Raw genomic sequence first — 20,796 nt, 5'->3', positions numbered from 1 at the left:
TGGAGCCCAGGGATAAGAATGAAAACAGAGGAGCCAGAGGTGTAATTGGAGCAACTTTAAAATCTGTAGTAGTGAGAATGTGGACAGAGCAGGAGAAATTGCCGTCCGCACAGCAGGGGAACAGCTGACGTTACTGAACCCCAATAGCATGGCAGCAAGTGTTGACTGTGCAGACGGCACTTCCAAGCGCCAACTGGCGGTGTTGGAGCTCAGGGATAATACTGAAAACAGAGGAGCCAGAGGTGTAATTGGAGCAACTTTAAAATCTGTAGTAGTGAGAATGTGGACAGAGCAGGAGAAATTGCCATCCGCACAGCCGGGGAACAGCTGACGTTACTGAACCCCAATGACACGGCAGCAAGTGTTGACTGTGCAGACGGCACTTCCGAGCGCCAACTGGCGGTGTTGGAGCTCAGGGATTACAGTTCAGGTGGTAGACACATGAACAGAACAGGAGACCTGGATACTTTTGCCAACAATTATTTATTCTGGAAGAGGACTGGCAAATTCATGAGAGATTCAGGCCTTGTTCATTTTGAGAAAAGTAAGCCGGTCAACGTTATCGGAGGATAGTCGCATGCGACGGTCTGTTAGTACACCACCTGCGGCACTAAAGACGCGTTCCGATAATACACTAGCAGGAGGGCAAGCTAGCACCTCCAATGCATACTGACTTAGCTCTGGCCATGTATCCAGCTTACAGACCCAAAACTTGAAGGGAGAAGAGCCGTCTGGGAGTACACTAAGAGGGCAAGACATGTAGTCTGTCACCATCTGACGGAAACGTTGCCTCCTGCTGACTGGAGCCGTCTGTGATGGTGTAGACATTTGTGGCGGCGGGGACACAAAACTTTGCCACATTTCGGCCATACTGGTCTTGCCTTGTGCTGAGGCGCTGCTTCTGCTCCCTCTTTGTGCAGAGCTTCCTCCACTGCCTCGATGCACTGAGCTGCTTTGTAAAGCACTAGCAGCACTGCTCTCGGTTGGAATGGAGAACATGATGGAATGCACCAGTGCGTCTTGGTACTCCCGCATTTTACGCTCCCGGTTCAACGGTGTTATGAGGCTTTGTAAGTTGTCCCGGTAGCGAGGATCTAGGAGGGTGGACACCCAATAATCAGCCGTGTTGAGAATGTGGGCGATGCGGCGGTCGTTTCTCAGGCACTGCAGCATGAAATCAACCATGTGCTGCAGACTGCCAACTGGCCAAGAAACGCTGTCCCCTGCTTGAGGCGTGATCTCTGCCTGCTCTGCATCACCCCACCCTCGCTCTAGATACTGACTACTAGAGCATTGTGTACCTCCCTCCTCTGGACAGATGTCTTCCTCATCCATTGACTCCTCCTCATCCTCCTCACAAAGTGTACCCTGCCTAGGCCTTTGTGAGGAACCACGTTGCGCAGACTGTAGAGAAGCAGATGGCATTTGTGACTCCTCATCCTCCACCTCTTCCAAAACCTCGTCCCTTAGTGCTTGCAGTGTTTTTTCAAGCAGGCAGATAAGGGGGATAGTCATGCTGACTAGTGCATCATCTGCACTCACCATCCGCGTGGAATAATCGAAGGCACGCAAAACGTGGCAAATGTCCTTCATAGAGACCCACTCAGTGGTGGTGAAGTGTGAACGGTGCGCACTGCGACTTGTTTGCGCCTGCTGCAGCTGGTACTCCATTACTGCTGCCTGCTGCTCACACAACCTCTCCAACATATGTAACGTTGAATTCCACCTGGTGGGTAGGTCACATATGATGCGATGTTCCGGAAGACATAATCGGCGCTGCAGAGCTGCAATGCGTGATCTTGCATTGCTGGAACGCCGCAAGTGAGCGCACTCTATGCGGACCTTGTGAAGCAGTGCATCAAGATCCGGATAGTCCCTCAAAAAACTCTGCACGACCAAGTTGAGCACATGTGCCAGACATGGGATGTGAGTGAGGTTGCCTAGGCCCAGAGCTGCCACCAGATTTCGGCCATTGTCACACACTACCATGCCTGGCTGGAGATTCGCTGGCACAAACCACACGTCGCTCTGCTGCTTGATGGCATTCCAGAGCTCCTGCGCTGTGTGGCTTCGATTCCCCAAAGAAATTAATTTTAATACGGCCTGTTGACGTTTGGCCACGGCTGTGCTCATATCGGTCATCATAACAGGTAACCGTTCACGGGTCGATGTGGAGGTAGACCGTGACGGCAGCGCTGATTCAGAGGAACTGGAGTATGAGGAGGAATCAATGTGTACAGACTGGATTCCTGCAATCCTTGGAGTTGGCAGAACACGTACAGCGCCACTCTCAAGATTTGTACCCGGCTCCACAACATTTACCCAATGGGCAGTGAGGGAAAGGTATCGTTCCTGTCCATGCATACTGGTCCACGCATCAGTGGTCAGGTGGACCTTGCTACTGACGGCGTTTTGTAGCGCATGTTTAATTATTCCCTCCACATGATGTTGCAGGGCAGGGACGGCTTGCCTGCTGAAATAAAAGCGGCTGGGCACGTTGTATTGTGGGACTGCCAATGCCATAAAGTTACGGAATGTGTCAGTCTCCACCAGCCTGAATGATAGCATTTCAAGGACCAGTAGTTTAGCAATGCCAGCATTCAGAGCCTGTGCTCGGGGGTGGTTTGCCGAGTATGGGCGCCTTTTCTCCCATGCCTGTGCTAACGATGGCTGTAGACTGGCCTGGGAGTGTGAGGATGACTGGGAAAGTGGTGCTGTGGGTGCAATTACACTGTGTCTCTGTGCAACAGTGCCAGAGATTCTTCCATGGCGATCCTGTGAGGAAGCCGAACCAGCTGTGTGTGAGCTGGAGGAAGAGGCTACAACACGAGCTGAAGAGGTGGTAGGTGGCGCTGTAGGTTGGCCTAGGTCTTCAGTGTGTTTTTGTAACTCCACCACGTGCTTGGTCCGCACAAGTTTCCACATATTTGTGGTATTGAGGTTGCTGACACTTTTCCCTCTTTTCACCTTCTGATTACACAGCTTGCATTTGACAAAGCAAATGTCATCTGCAACTGTGTCAAAAAAGGACCAGGCACTGCAAGTCTTGGGAGCGCCCGCTTTGGATTTTGGAAGAGCCATGCTCCTAATGGGTGCCGAAGTGGAGGCTACAGGCAACCAAGTCTGCCCCCTCCCTCTCCCTCCTTTTTGGGCCGTTCGGGGAATCTCTTCCTCAGAGCTGCTCCCACCACCTTCCTGTCCCTCACGCCATGATGGGTCAAGGACCTCATCATCTACACCACCCTCTTCAAACAACTGCTTCTCCTGGGTAGTCTCGACAGCACAGTACACACCAGAAAGTGGCACCTGAGTCTCATCATCAGATGCGTACTGAGGTGTGCTGCTGACCATAGGCACTGGCCCACCCGCCTCTTCAGATTCAGAGAGACAAAACGGTTGCGCATCACTGCATACTACCTCTTCTTCAAATTCTAGAATTCTGCTTGGCTGGCCCCTTCTTTCCAAGCCAAGAGATTCAGAGAACAGAAGTAGAGATGGCTCCTGTCAAGAGCTCTCTGACTGCCTGGGCAATTTGGCAGGTGGTGAAGAGACAGATGGGTGCTCTTCAGTGCTCAGGACCTGAGAGGATCTGGAACTAATTGAAGTCGATGCGTTAGCTGCCATCCATCCGACAACGGCTTCAATTTGGTCCTCGCGCAGCAGTGGGGTACGACTAGCTCCTACAAAGCTGCGCATAAAGGACTGTTCCCTGGTAAAACTGGGGGATGCTGAGTCACTGGTGCCCGCAGCAGGCACAGAATCCCCACGTCCTCTCCCTGCAGGCACAGAATCCTCACGTCCTCTCCCTGCAGAAACTCCACGCCCACGCCCACGCCCACGACCACATGCCTTACTCCCTGCCTTCTTCATCTTGGTAGACTGATAAAGATAGGCAGAAAAGTACTAAGGGCTTAGTGTGCTTATTCCTGAACAGCTGCTAACAGGTATAAGAAACACTAATTTTATAAAGTGTGGACTAGACTTTAATATGAGCTAATGTGGCCTACACAACTGTAAAGTGGAGTGTTTGGTGAACTTTATTTAGGTTTTTTTTTGTCACAAAAAGACACTGGATGTGCCTAAAGATGTAATAACGATAGTATCACAAACTTTTTGTAGCTATTACAATGCAGGAAGGTAACCTACAATGCAATAGATGAGGCTGCAAAAAATAGGCTAATACTAATCTGGCTGGGGCTGCAGGGCCCAATGCTGCAGAAAGGCTCCTCTATCTACTCCTATATAGTGTGTTTGGAATCAATTTAGCTGAATACGGATGGAACCACCACACTAATAGGAGATATCAGGAAAAATTATGAATTGGCAATAAAGGACAATGTATGAGGCAGTGACACACACTGAGTGCACTACAACCAGACGGGGTTGAAGCACACACTACAGGGTGAGCTGCACTCACACACCAGACCTTGCAGACAGCCGTGAACAGTACAGATGCAGAGCACTGTGCACTAGCGCTGCAAGACCAAAAAAATTTCTCTATCTACTCCTATATAGTGTGTTTGGAACCAATTTAGCTGAATACGGATGGAACCACCACACTAATAGGAGATATCAGGAAAAATTATGAATTGGCCAAAAAGGACAATGTATGAGGCAGTGACACACACTGAGTGCACTACAACCAGACGGGGTTGAAGCACACACTACAGGGTGAGCTGCACTCACACACCAGACCTTGCAGACAGCGGTGAACAGTACAGATGCAGAGCACTGTGCACTAGCGCTGCAAGACCAAAAAATTTCTCTATCTACTCCTATATAGTGTGTTTGGAACCAATTTAGCTGAATACGGATGGAACCACCACACTAATAGGAGATATCAGGAAAAATTATGAATTGGCAAAAAGGGACAATATATGAGGCAGTGACACACACTGAGTGCACTACAACCAGACGTGGTTGAAGCACACACTACAGGGTGAGCTGCACTCACACACCAGACCTTGCAGACAGCGGTGAACAGTACAGATGCAGAGCACTGTGCACTAGTGCTGCAAGACGGAAAAAAAAATCTCTATCTACTCCTATATAGTGTGTTTGGAACCAATTTAGCTGAATACAGATGGAACCACCACACTAATAGGAGATATCAGGAAAAATTATGAATTGGCAAAAAAGGACAATGTATGAGGCAGTGACACACACTGAGTGCACTACAACGAGACGGGGTTGAAGCACACACTACAGGGTGAGCTGCACTCACACACCAGACCTTGCAGACAGCGGTGAACAGTACAGATGCAGAGCACTGTGCACTAGCGCTGCAAGACCAAAAAAATTTCTCTATCTACTCCTATATAGTGTGTTTGGAACCAATTTAGCTGAATACGGATGGAACCACCACACTAATAGGAGATATCAGGAAAAATTATGAATTGGCAAAAAAGGACAATGTATGAGGCAGTGACACACACTGAGTGCACTACAACCAGACGGGGTTGAAGCACACACTACAGGGTGAGCTGCACTCACACACCAGACCTTGCAGACAGCGGTGAACAGTACAGATGCAGAGCACTGTGCACTAGCGCTGCAAGACCAAAAAAATTTCTCTATCTACTCCTATATAGTGTGTTTGGAACCAATTTAGCTGAATACGGATGGAACCACCACACTAATAGGAGATATCAGGAAAAATTATGAATTGGCCAAAAAGGACAATGTATGAGGCAGTGACACACACTGAGTGCACTACAACCAGACGGGGTTGAAGCACACACTACAGGGTGAGCTGCACTCACACACCAGACCTTGCAGACAGCGGTGAACAGTACAGATGCAGAGCACTGTGCACTAGCGCTGCAAGACCAAAAAAATTTCTCTATCTACTCCTATATAGTGTGTTTGGAACCAATTTAGCTGAATACGGATGGAACCACCACACTAATAGGAGATATCAGGAAAAATTATGAATTGGCCAAAAAGGACAATGTATGAGGCAGTGACACACACTGAGTGCACTACAACCAGACGGGGTTGAAGCACACACTACAGGGTGAGCTGCACTCACACACCAGACCTTGCAGACAGCGGTGAACAGTACAGATGCAGAGCACTGTGCACTAGCGCTGCAAGACCAAAAAATTTCTCTATCTACTCCTATATAGTGTGTTTGGAACCAATTTAGCTGAATACGGATGGAACCACCACACTAATAGGAGATATCAGGAAAAATTATGAATTGGCAAAAAGGGACAATATATGAGGCAGTGACACACACTGAGTGCACTACAACCAGACGTGGTTGAAGCACACACTACAGGGTGAGCTGCACTCACACACCAGACCTTGCAGACAGCGGTGAACAGTACAGATGCAGAGCACTGTGCACTAGTGCTGCAAGACGGAAAAAAAAATCTCTATCTACTCCTATATAGTGTGTTTGGAACCAATTTAGCTGAATACGGATGGAACCACCACACTAATAGGAGATATCAGGAAAAATTATGAATTGGCAAAAAAGGACAATGTATGAGGCAGTGACACACACTGAGTGCACTACAACCAGATGTGGTTGAAGCACACACTACAGGGTGAGCTGCACTCACACACCAGACCTTGCAGACAGCGGTGAACAGTACAGATGCAGAGCACTGTGCACTAGCGCTGCAAGACCAAAAAATTTCTCTATCTACTCCTATATAGTGTGTTTGGAACCAATTTAGCTGAATACGGATGGAACCACCACACTAATAGGAGATATCAGGAAAAATTATGAATTGGCAAAAAGGGACAATATATGAGGCAGTGACACACACTGAGTGCACTACAACCAGACGTGGTTGAAGCACACACTACAGGGTGAGCTGCACTCACACACCAGACCTTGCAGACAGCGGTGAACAGTACAGATGCAGAGCACTGTGCACTAGTGCTGCAAGACGGAAAAAAAAATCTCTATCTACTCCTATATAGTGTGTTTGGAACCAATTTAGCTGAATACAGATGGAACCACCACACTAATAGGAGATATCAGGAAAAATTATGAATTGGCAAAAAAGGACAATGTATGAGGCAGTGACACACACTGAGTGCACTACAACGAGACGGGGTTGAAGCACACACTACAGGGTGAGCTGCACTCACACACCAGACCTTGCAGACAGCGGTGAACAGTACAGATGCAGAGCACTGTGCACTAGCGCTGCAAGACCAAAAAAATTTCTCTATCTACTCCTATATAGTGTGTTTGGAACCAATTTAGCTGAATACGGATGGAACCACCACACTAATAGGAGATATCAGGAAAAATTATGAATTGGCAAAAAAGGACAATGTATGAGGCAGTGACACACACTGAGTGCACTACAACCAGACGGGGTTGAAGCACACACTACAGGGTGAGCTGCACTCACACACCAGACCTTGCAGACAGCGGTGAACAGTACAGATGCAGAGCACTGTGCACTAGCGCTGCAAGACCAAAAAAATTTCTCTATCTACTCCTATATAGTGTGTTTGGAACCAATTTAGCTGAATACGGATGGAACCACCACACTAATAGGAGATATCAGGAAAAATTATGAATTGGCCAAAAAGGACAATGTATGAGGCAGTGACACACACTGAGTGCACTACAACCAGACGGGGTTGAAGCACACACTACAGGGTGAGCTGCACTCACACACCAGACCTTGCAGACAGCGGTGAACAGTACAGATGCAGAGCACTGTGCACTAGCGCTGCAAGACCAAAAAATTTCTCTATCTACTCCTATATAGTGTGTTTGGGACCAATTTAGCTGAATACGGATGGAACCACCACACTAATAGGAGATATCAGGAAAAATTATGAATTGGCAAAAAAGGACAATGTATGAGGCAGTGACACACACTGAGTGCACTACAACCAGACGTGGTTGAAGCACACACTACAGGGTGAGCTGCACTCACACACCAGACCTTGCAGACAGCGGTGAACAGTACAGATGCAGAGCACTGTGCCCTAGTGCTGCAAGACGGAAAAAAAATTCTCTATCTACTCCTATATAGTGTGTTTGGAACCAATTTAGCTGAATACAGATGGAACCACCACACTAATAGGAGATATCAGGAAAAATTATGAATTGGCAAAAAAGGACAATGTATGAGGCAGTGACACACACTGAGTGCACTACAACCAGACGGGGTTGAAGCACACACTACAGGGTGAGCTGCACTCACACACCAGACCTTGCAGACAGCGGTGAACAGTACAGATGCAGAGCTCTGTGCACTAGCGCTGCAAGACCAAAAAAATTTCTCTATCTACTCCTATATAGTGTGTTTGGAACCAATTTAGCTGAATACGGATGGAACCACCACACTAATAGGAGATATCAGGAAAAATTATGAATTGGCAAAAAAGGACAATATATGAGGCAGTGACACACACTGAGTGCACTACAACCAGACGGGGTTGAAGCACACACTACAGGGTGAGCTGCACTCACACACCAGACCTTGCAGACAGCGGTGAACAGTACAGATGCAGAGCACTGTGCACTAGCGCTGCAAGACCAAAAAAATTTCTCTATCTACTCCTATATAGTGTGTTTGGAACCAATTTAGCTGAATACGGATGGAACCACCACACTAATAAGAGATATCAGGAAAAATTATGAATTGGCAAAAAAGGACAATGTATGAGGCAGTGACACACACTGAGTGCACTGCAACCAGACGTGGTTGAAGCACACACTACAGGGTGAGCTGCACTCACACACCAGACCTTGCAGACAGCGGTGAACAGTACAGATGCAGAGCACTGTGCACTAGTGCTGCAAGACGGAAAAAAAATTCTCTATCTACTCCTATATAGTGTGTTTGGAACCAATTTAGCTGAATAGAGATGGAACCACCACACTAATAGGAGATATCAGGAAAAATTATGAATTGGCAAAAAAGGACAATGTATGAGGCAGTGACACACACTGAGTGCACTACAACCAGACGTGGCTGAAGCACACACTACAGGGTGAGCGGCACTCACACACATAGACCTTGCAGACAGCGGTGAACAGCACAGAGAACTGTACACTAGCGCTGCAAGGCACAGTGATTTAGAAAGTAGCTTGGGTAAAGCAGTATAGAGCAAATAGGTAGCTAAAACTGTCCCTCAGAACAACAGCGTCCTATCCCTAACTGAATTCACAGCAGAGTGAGCTCAAAATGGCGGCGGCGGCTTTTATAGTGCATCATGACATCATTTCAGCAGCCAATCACAGCCATGCCATTAGTTAAGATGCCTACATGCCTAACAGGATGTGCCCACACTTCTTAGGATCCTCATTGGCTGAATAAAATGAAAATGGCTCATTGCATTATGGGAACTTCCGATTCCGGTATACGATATTGCAAAAGTATCGGAATTAAGTATCGGAATTCCGATACAGCGAATATCGGCCGATACCCGATATTTCAGTATCGGAATGCTCAACACTACCCAGGAGATTGCGGGTGACGGGTTGGCAGAACAGGGTACCGGATCCCAAATTGGTGGAAGCGAATCATCTTCAGCCAAGAGCCGGAGGTCGTGACCAGCCCTTGGTGCGACGCCTCGCTACACCTTGCTAGGAAGGCATACCATATAGAGTCAGGGACATGGGCACGTAGCCCCCCAAGAGAAGGCCCGCGGGAGCTGGACATAAGCTTGGTCACTGGTGGGGCACGAGCCAGAGAAAGGACGGAAGGGAGCTTTGAGACATACTCCAGAAAGACCTGGGAGTTGACCGAGTCCCCTGCCTGGTGGATGCAGCACGGCTTGGGTGGTCACTGCTTCGCGAGAGTGACCTGGAGAATACAAACAGTGAGTAAAGGACATTGGATTGCAACACGTTGTCTGTGACTTCTTGCTCCTCCGGCACTATTGGTATTGGGACTATCTCCACCATCGCTCCCATCATCCACGCTAACTGCCCTGAGTCTGTACTCCTCCCGTGGGGAGTCATCCCATTCTTAGCTGCACACATAACACCGGCCTCAGCGGTCTGCTTTGCAGCGGCGGTCCCCATTCACCGCAATCCACGGGTGGCGTAGTCGGACCTTATCATAATACTAAGACTGCCACTGAATTGACCGCCCTGGGCACGGACCGGGTCAGCGCCACGGAGACTACAACCCCCAGCAATCCGGCTCCGGGTATTCCCCGCACACACGTGCACGCACGACACAGGCCCAGGGTGCGCGTCATATAGATTCAACATATTCTTCAGCACTGCACACAGTTTGTGATGACTCTCATTAGTTCTGGCTCCAGAGGGTTTGCAATCTAATAGAGAAAATTGAGTAAGAAAGCAAATAACCTGCCAGTAAAGTTACAAAAACTCTATTAAGACCATGTATCAATATTGAACAAACCATATAATTGTGGTTAACTGGATAAAATTGACGCAGCCTATTTCTTAAAAAAAACGAATTGTCTTGTTTTATTCTTATCCAGGAAATAATAGATGATGTAAATGTTAAAATAAAATAATGCTAAAAGTAGTCCTGCTTCACCATACCACAGTTACCATTTGCCTCATTATGTTCTCTTTTTAACATCATGACATTATATACAGTTATATGAAAAAGTTTGGGCACCCCTATTAATCTTAAGCTTAATGTTTTATAAAAATTGGTGTTTTTGCAACAGCTATTTCAGTTTGATATATGTAATAACTGTTGGACACAGTAATGTTTCTGCCTTGAAATGAGGTTTATTGTACTAACAGAAAATGTGCAATCTGCCTTCAAACAAAATTTGACAGGTGCATAAGTATGGGCACCTCACCAGAAAAGTGACATTAATATTTAGTAGATCCTCCTTTTGCAAAAATAACAGCCTCTAGTCGCTTCCTGTAGCTTTTAATGATTTCCTGGATCCTGGATGAAGGTATTTTTGACCATTCCTCTTTACAATACAATTCCAGTTCAGTTAAGTTTGATGGTCGCCGAGCATGGACAGCCCTCTTCAAATGATCCCACAGATGTTCAATGATATTCAGGTCTGGGGACTGGGATGGCCATTCCAGAACATTGTAATTGTTCCTCTGCATGAATGCCGGAGTAGATTTGGAGCGGTGTTTTGGATCATTGTCTTGCTGAAAGATCCATCCCCTGCGTAAGTTCAACTTTGTCACTGATTCTTGAACATTATTGTCAAGAATCTGCTGATACTGAGTGGAATCCATGCGTCCCTCAACTTTAACAAGATTCCCGGTGCCGGCATTGGCCACACAGCCCCAAAGCATGATGGAACGTCCACCAAATTTTACTGTGGGTAGCAAGTGTTTTTCTTGGAATGCTGTGTTTTTTTTGCCGCCATGCATAACGCCTTTTTTGTATGACCAAACAACTCAATCTTGGTTTCATCAGTCCACAGGACCTTCTTCCAAAAAGAAATTGGCTTCTCCAAATGTGCTTTTGCATACCTCAGCCGACTCTGTTTGTGGCGTGCTTGCAGAAACGGCTTCTTTCGCATCACTCTCCCATACAGCTTCTCCTTGTGCAAAGTGCGTTGTATAGTTGACCGATGACAGTGACACCATCTGCAGCAAGTTGATGCTGCAGCTCTATGGAGGTGGTCTGAGGATTGTCCTTGACTGACCTCACCATTCTTCTTCTCTGCCTTTCTGATGTTTTTCTTGGCCTGCCACTTCTGGCCTTAACAAGAACTGTCCCTGTGTTCTTCCATTTCCTTACTATGTTCCTCACAGTGGAAACTGACAGGTTAAATCTCTGAGACAGCTTTTTGTATCCTTCCCCTGAACAACTATGTTGAATAATCTTTGTTTTCAGATCATTTGACAGTTGTTTTGAGGAGCCCATGATGCCACTCTTCAGAGGAGATTCAAACAGGAGAACAACTTGCAAGTGGCCACTTTAAGTAGCTTTTCTCATGATTACATACACCTGGCTATGAAGTTCAAAGCTCAATGAGGTTACAAAACCAAAAAAAGTGCTTTAGTAAGTCAGTAAAAAGTAGGTAGGAGTATTTAAAACAAGAAAATGATAAGGGTGCCCATACTTATGCACCTGTCAAATTTTGTTTGAATGCAAGATTGCACATTTTCTGTTAGTATAATAAACCTCATTTCAAGGCAGAAACATTACTGTGTCCAACAGTTATTACATATATCAAACTGAAATAGCTGTTGCAAAAACACCAATTTTGTTAAAACATTAAGCTTAAGATTAATAGGGGTTCCCAAACTTTTTCATATAACTGTATATACCACTAGAGAGTGATTAAATTACACAACCAAACTATTAGGAAAAAAACCTCGCATAGACTATTGAGTGTAAAAATACTGCATCTGCAGACTGTGTAAGGGATTACAGTACAGTATTATATAGTGACTTACAGCCGATGTTTTTTCTTATTGGAGTTATCCACTTTTCTTGATTTTTCCAACCGGCTCAAATTGTCATGATGACTTCTTGATGACTTTTCTATGCAGATTTTGTAACACAGAAACATTTCCAGCATCATCTACACATATTCCAAAAACCAAACAAAACTACACATCCCACTGTTGATTCTAGAACGCATGACCATAAAATGGGTATTTTCAAAAAAGAGTTGTTATACCGAAAATGCCTGTAACATAAAAATAAATGAACAACTGGAAATGACAAACAACTATATACCTGAGGAATACCTAGAGTTTCAAAATTCTAACGAAAGTAATCTTGCAGAAAATGGAAAACAATTAACAGGGCGGGCCTACGAGGCCCCAGGTATGCATTCTAGGGTTAAAAACTACCCATCCCACTGTCCAGAATTAATGTCCGTTATTCCCCCTATATAAATAATGCCCCATTAGTGCCCTCTCCAGTAGTAATTTTCAATTGGTGCCCCCTCCAGAAATAATGCTCCATTAGTTCCCCTCCATTAATAGCCCTGAAAGTACTAATGTTCTATTAGTCCCCCTCCACTAATACTCCATTGTGCCCCCTCTAGAAATAATGCTTCATTAGTGGGCCATTCAGTAATAATATTCCATTAGTGCCCCCTCCAGAGTTAATGCCTCATTATTCCTCCTCCAGAAATAATGCCCCATTAGTGCTCCCTCCAGTAATAATACTTCATTAGTGCCAACACCCAGAATGGACTTCCTCAGGAGTTGAAATTATGGTTATTATGTGCATGTTCAGGTCTTTACTGTCTAAGAATCCCATCAAGGAATACCAAAAAAAATGAACATGATTATAGAATTTATGTTGCAAATACAGATAGGTATTTATTACACTGTCTGGGTTTCATACAAGGACAGGGTAAATGGAGGCTGACAGAGCACATGGTGAAACCCATGCTGTTTTAGGTTTTATCATGTGCTTTGTAGAGCAGGTAATTCATTCATGAAAAGGATTACATTTCTGTGAAATCAAAGGATTCATATATGGAATTTTATTAATACAATAAACTCTGTATTCCTTTTTTTCTATATCTAATAAGGATGCTGTGGATGTATGATGATTGAAGATGAAGATACACCAATAGGATTCACGCTGGATGACACTAAGCCTGATGGTTCTGTACCTGCTATCATAGGGTATGGATTAATAAGTAGTGAAATCATTTCAACCTTTGAAGTATAGGTTGAAGCTACAAAATGCACAATATAAAACTCTGAAGAGGCAATTTGTATACAACATTAAATAATCATTTCAATAATTTAACACAAGCCTAAATGTAACATAAAATATCTACATACAGATTTTATAACTTTTATTATTTTGTAGTAATCTTGAAATACAGTTTGTACTTATTAGAAAGGTCCTTTAACTACATGCAAGTGACATTATGCCTCTTTCCATGACTCTTAGCAATCAACTTAAGGCCTCATTAAACATCAGAATTTCCCACATAAGAGAAAAAAGGACCGATAAATCTGACCAGACTCTGATCACAGTTTGATCAGAATGTGATACGAGTGTCATCAGATTTTCTCGTCTGGAGAAATTAAAAAAAAAAATCTCCACCTTCTTCATTCTGACAGTCCATGAAAATTGGACTGAACATGGATGTCATCCAAATTCGGTCCGATTCTTTTTCACGGGCTCATTCACATACATTGATCCAACCCTCAAATCAAAATCGGACATGTCTCTGCGATTTTCCGCCGACTTCTCGCTCCATGAAAAATCTCAGACATGTGAATGGCTATCTGGATAGACTATCACAGGTATGACTGCCATCACGGAAAATCATAGATAGCATTCGTATGTGAAAATCCTCCTTCACACACTCTGACCCACTCAATGATGTATATATCTGTCATGCAGCATTAAGGTACTAAACATATAGGTCCTTGACTGTTTCTAATTTGACACGCAACAAAAATATGGAAAGTTAATCTAAAAATTATTTTTACATTCAATTGCTCTATTTAATTGTAATTTTTTTCATAGATTCATTTTGTCAAGGAAAGCATCGTTGTTTGCAAATCTGAGCAAGGAGGAAAGGTATTTTTAGTTTGGGTATAATATAATGTATATTATATTGATAAGTCTTAAAATTGTTTCAAAGGATTTGTGTCCTTTCAGAATTGGTATTGGTAAAAAAAAATAAGCTAAGTATAACCCCACCTGGCTCTAGCACCAGCTTTGCTCCTATCCCAGTCTCTGTTGTTTGTCTGTAGCACTGAACTCAGTGGCTCTGCCCTTGTTGGAGCGCGTGAGTTCTCTGATTGACTGGAAATGCTATTAGCATAAGTGGTTTGAGTAATTGTCATGTTAATCGACTGCTCATATGCGATTTGCATACATATATTCACGTTTCGACTAGCTGCTCTTCCTAATTCTCTCAATGTTAAGTGAAAAACTACAGTCCCTGAATCATTGAGAAAAGCAAAAAGTGAAGCTAGTTCCGTGACTGTAAGTATGAAAATCATATCTGAGTTGTAATGTGATGAATGTTGGAACCAGGAAACAGAATCGACACCTGAGAATGAGTATATTACATGCTGTTAGGATTTGGCATGTAACAGTGCTTGATTTCATAATTAATTCATCTAACACAAATACAGATGTAGTAACCCTTAACTTGTTAGACAGCACAATACTTTATTAATGAAGCAATGTATCACGTTATCTGATAAGTTTTGTATTATTATATGTGTTCAGGGTCAGATTCAAGGACAGGAATTCATCACCAGAACCACTCAGAGTACAGAAATACATTATCAAAACCACCAGCAGTACAGAAATACAGCATTACAACCATCATCAGTACAGAAATACATCACCAAAATCACCATTAGTACAAAAATTCATCACCAAAACATCAGTACATGAATACAAAACCAAGCTTAGTACAGCAATCAATTATAGTAGTTCTGGTGATTGTCTGGACAAAAATACAACACCGGAACTAGTATAAGTAGATAAATACATCGACAGAACCACCAAAGGTGCAGAAATATAGGATTACAACCACTATCAGTACAGGAATACATCACCAGAACCACCATCAGTACATGAATACAGCACCAGAACCACCATCAGTACATGACTACAGCACAAAGCTTAGTACATAAATCAGTTGTAATGTCAAGTCAGAGGTACACCACGAGAACTACCATAAGTACAAGAATACATCACCAGAACCACAAACAGTACAGAAATACAGCATAAAAACTATAATTAGTATAGTAATACATCACCAGAACCAACATTAGTACAGAAACACATTACCAGAACCACGAACAGTACAGAATTACAGCATCACCAGAACCACCATCAGTACATGAAAACATCACCAGAACTACCATTAGTTGATGAATACTTCACCAGAACTACCATCAGTACATAAACACAGAAATCATGCTTAGTACAGCGATCAATTGTAATATCAGGTTAGCCCCATATACAATTGTATCACATGAATCTTATCAGCCACCATCAGACTGCAGATCATACATGAATTAAAGTACTCATGAGACGCAGGCAGTATCACAACTATACATCCAGCTGTCTTATAGGTGACATCTTCTCTGATTTGAGTCATTCCCTCTCTTTTCTTCTCCATCTTGTCCAGATGCCATGAAGACTTTTCACATCCACAGCTAATCTCTGCAGTCTTTTCTCTGGTCTTCTGCAGCACACTCCGACACAGTACCCTTAAAAATAACAGTGTTATTAGAATGCCACTGAATAAAAATATCTGCTCTACGTTGCGCTACTAAATAATTGCCCCTCACTATGCAGCCTGCACAAAATATAATATCAATCCTATCCCTCTTATGCTACACTGCCCTCTCCTATAAAATAATGCCTCCACACTATCCTCTCCTTTCCATACTGGGCTCTCTTCACACTGTCCCCTCACACTGTATTCCCCATAAACTGCCCATGTTTTAGGCTGTTCCTCCTCCTCACACTCCCCCCCACTCTGCATACTGTCCCCTCTATACTGTGTACTCACACTGTTCCCCCATGTTGTTCCTTCTCTATACTGCCCCCACATTACCCAATGTCCATACTGTGCCCACTCACATTTTTCCATTCTACACATTAGCCTCATCCTACCACCCTTCTCAGAAGAAACCTTTAGTGTTTCCAATCTAAAGTAACATAGATAATCATTGTTTTATATGCTTAGTTCAGATATGAATGCAATTACTAAAAGAATGTGTTCAGAAAGTCACAAGAAACTAAAATCCAAGATCTAACAAACATTTGCTCCTTAGGAAAAGAAAAATATGTGAATATTATGCCAAAGTAATGGGAACTGAAGAAGCTTTGCATGTAAGTTATTACTGCCAAATGTAATAAATGTAAATTGCAAAATAATCATAAAATCAATCATTAAAGAAGGAAGTGAAGTTTAAACAACAAGATAGAAGGTAGTTCCAGCTCTAGATCAAAAATTCCGAAAAGACCAAGTTTATTCTATCAGCAATAAAATCGCATCAGTGAATAAAAAAAAGTTTAAAGGAGAAACACATAATTTATGTGTTTCAAACCCACTGTGTGCTTTTAATCATAGCAAAGTGTAACACATTATACAAAGTTTACAAATTATCCATCATATGCACAACGGCTTGGAGAAAATCACATTGAGCATAACATCCATTGATTAATTAACAAGAAGGCAAGAAGGTGGGAAAAGGGTGAAGTTTAATCCCTTCAAAATTAGGCAATTTTTTTTATCTTTTCACTTCCATTTTTCCATCTCTTTTTCCAAGACAAAGGTAGATTCATATGCACCATTGATAGACTTGGGCTCAACTCGGTGGAGCCTCCCGCCAGGTGCAAAAGCAATATAAAAGTTCAGGAAAGCCGAGGCACCAAAACAGCAGGTTCTTGATAAAAACTTGTTCTTTATTCCATGTCAGTTAAAAACATCACAGAAAGACACAGCAGGCAACGTTTCGGCCATAATTTTCCTTTTTCAAGCCCTCAAAGATTTCATAGTACTGCTATATGACATCTTTACAAGTGCGACAAAATTGCAAAAAAAAGTGCAATTCTGCCAATGTTTTTAGGGTTTTGTTTTTACAGCATTTATTATAATGGTAAAAATGACCTGGATATCTGATTCTCCAGACCAGAATGATTATGATGATACCAAACATGGCTAGTTTTCATTTAAGAGGTTTAAAAAAAATGGTAACCCCCCCTCCCCAAAAAAATGGGTTCTGTCACCATTTTCTGAGACCTGTAAAGTTTTCAATCCACAGGAACACCATCATGACCGACACAATGATCTTCAATTGAACCCTGTTGTCATGAAAACCCATCGGTAGCCCAATTGCTTTACCCCTGGCGGTGTGTTGAAAGTGCCACTGACAGAGATTGACAGTGGCATTTTTCAGATGAACAGTCGGGAGTGGAGCTCCGCTATACTTGCGGCTAGATGATGGCTGATTGGCTGCTGAATAATAACAGGTATCATCTGAGCCCACATCAAAGTCAAGAAACCAACACAATAAGCAGAATGTGACTATGGTGTTGCATGTAAAAAATCCTAGAATACACTAAGGGATAACATACGGTAAATGGTTATCACTGTGTATTTTAAAATTGCCTTTAAATCTATATAACTACTTTCATAAAATCTGTATGATTCCTACATATTTAATTATATGGTAATTTATTTTCCTCAATAATGGACAGAAACGTGATTATTTCCTTCCTACTGAAAAATAAATAAGATATGACAAAATAAAGTAGAACATACAATTTTACTTTTGTAATGTGCGCTAAGTTAAGGGGCAGTGGTAATGATTTCATGTATCTAGTGGAGTTTCACATCCAGAGACAGAAAATTCTCTACAGTCTATTTTTTAAATAATTCTGCAGTTAAATAATAAAAGATGTGATTATTACATTAAAAAGACACTTGTTACCTGTGAGTTTATTTTTCAGGTCACAAAGTTATAAATAATATCTCAAAACGTCCTCTTTTTTTTCCTAAATAAAGTGAAAGGGCAGAAAGTGATAGGCTGCTTTCACACTGCGCTTTGTCACACGTTTGTTGGGGATTTGGCCGTATGCGCCAACGGGGCCATAGACTACAATGGTGGCAACAAAGTGAATGTGCGCTCTGATGTTCTCCATTTTTGGACATGTACGCCTACTGGAGGCAGTCATTCAGCCGTAGTAGACTGCATCTGGGTGTCCGTCTGAAGTAGACGCATGTGCCCAAAATGATGCACATTAGAACGCACGTTGACTCTCTCGGCACCATTATAGTCTATGGCCCTGTCGATGCATATGCTCCAATCCTGTTTTGCGAGTGGGGGGATTGTTTGATCGTAAGCCCCGACGGGACCAACATGTGACAAAACGCAGTGTGAAAGCACTCTCTCTATGAGTGGATTCCATTTCACGAGATTCTGCTGTATGAGAATGTTGTGTTTGGTGCTTTTTATTTTTCCTCTTTGTTTTACATTTTGTAAACTATTCTAATTATTTTTTCATAGCCAGTGCACTATGAAGAAAAAGACTGGTGTAAAGAACAATACTCAGGTGGATGCTACACAGCATACTTTCCCCCAGGAATTATGACTCAATTTGGAAGGTATGGATATATAGAAGTTGAAATACACATGATAATATAACTGATTACTTATTCTGCTCTATCATTATTTAAAGGGCATTTGTTATCAGGCTTTGGCCACCTAACCTGAGACAGAGAGCCTAATTCCAGTGATGTGTAACTTCACTGCTTGCTGTAGTTTTGATAAAATCACAGTTTTATTAACAGGAGATTATAACTATAGGACTAGTAAACCTGCTGCCATGTAGTCCTCAATATTCATGAGCTCTGTATAACCCCGTCCCCAACACTGACTGACAGATTTCTACCTATTCACAATGTACTCAGAAAGCTGCCAATCAGTGGTGTGGTCAGGGTTATACAGAGCACAGCATTCAGAGAACTGGGAGATCTGTAGCAGATAAAACAGTGATTTTATCAAAACTACAGCAAGCAGTCCAGTAAGTGATACATCACTGGAATCAGGGTCTCTACCATTGCAACATGCTGGTCTAAGATGGGATAGCAAAGAGCTGGTGACAGATTCCTTTTACATTGCAAATGTAGTTTCTAGATAGTGAACATAGTGAACATTATGCTAACCCCAAAATCTCTACTAATCTATTTAATGTGCTAGAGTTCAAGCCATATGTCTATACAAATTGAGAGATTTATAATGTTAAAGTTTAAGCTAGACATCATCCTCAGCTAATATACTTACATATAGGCATACCTGTGCATTATATATTACACGCCACCTGTTGTCTCATATGTCCTTCATAACCACACTGAGTGTAAATACAGTAAGAGAAAACCATATATATATGTATATATACATATATATATATATATATATATATATATATATATATGTATATACAACCCCTGGCAAAAATTATGGAATCACCGGGCTCGGTGTTCGTTCAGTTGTTTAATGTTGTTGAAAAAAAGCAGATCACAGACATGGCACAAAGCTAAAGTCATTTCAAATGGCAACTTTAGGGCTTTAAGAAACACTAAAAAAATTCAAGGTTAAAAATGTGGTACTCAGTAAGGGTAATTTTTTTCAGAACAAGCAAAGGGAAAAAATATGGAATCACTCACTCATTGTTTGCTTAAAAAGCAATCCAGAGAACACCGTTATTCTGCGCCATTTGCTTGTGTAGGGAGAGGTGCTGCTGTGTCAGGGACAGATTTGCTTGTGTATTAGGTAGTGTATGGAGAAAAAACGTACATTACACATATCCATCTTAACAAACAGTCCTTCTGAGGACTAATCCATCTGCAGAGATATCAGGCAGGCAGGGTGTATAGGCAGGCAGTGAATATAGCAGCCTGCCTATATTCATATATGCCATGCCTGTGATCTGCTTTTTTTCAACAACATTAAAAAACTGAATGAACATCCTCTGAGCCCGGTGATTCCATAATTTTTGCCAGGGGTTGTATATATACAGTGGAGGTAAGGGATTTCCAGGGGAGAAAAGTAGCGCTTTCTAAGCGTAGTAAATCAAGTGGTGAATAGGTCAGGTGAGAAGCAAGGATGCTCACCTGGTAAGGTTGTGCTAGCTGAGGCACAATGCTAGGAAAGGTAAATTTAAAATATATAGACTGTGGTTAGGACTGCAGCCAGCTTGGTGGACAGTGGAAGATTAAGCCGATGGAGTTCTAACAACAATTGTTTTTTCAATCATTTTACCGCGTTTCTTTTATTAAAATATCTGCAATTTGGAGCACATAGCTCTATTACATTCATTTCCTCTCATATCACATCCTGTTGAGGCAGCGCCATTTCCCTGGATTTCCTTAGCTGATACATATATATAT

General features: G+C 42.8%; 1 protein-coding gene across 1 annotated transcript in view; it reads left to right on the top strand.

Annotated features, from left to right (window-relative positions):
• Positions 1 to 20,796, top strand: part of LOC141227665 (amine oxidase [flavin-containing] B-like) — a 233,607-nt gene that overhangs the window by 139,294 nt on the left and 73,517 nt on the right. Inside the window, exons 9-12 of the mRNA XM_073667245.1 lie at positions 13,441 to 13,537; positions 14,397 to 14,450; positions 16,676 to 16,733; positions 18,914 to 19,011. Coding sequence (XP_073523346.1) covers positions 13,441 to 13,537; positions 14,397 to 14,450; positions 16,676 to 16,733; positions 18,914 to 19,011 — 307 coding nt within the window. The remainder of the gene's footprint in view (positions 1 to 13,440; positions 13,538 to 14,396; positions 14,451 to 16,675; positions 16,734 to 18,913; positions 19,012 to 20,796) is intronic.

The sequence above is a fragment of the Phyllobates terribilis genome, unplaced genomic scaffold, assembly GCF_046119375.1.
Source record: "Phyllobates terribilis strain yellow unplaced genomic scaffold, ASM4611937v1 Scaffold_2__4_contigs__length_985480577, whole genome shotgun sequence".
Classification (NCBI taxonomy): domain Eukaryota; kingdom Metazoa; phylum Chordata; class Amphibia; order Anura; family Dendrobatidae; genus Phyllobates; species Phyllobates terribilis.
The sequence above is the reverse complement of the archived record's forward strand: the minus strand, read 5'-3'. Positions and strand labels throughout refer to the sequence as shown.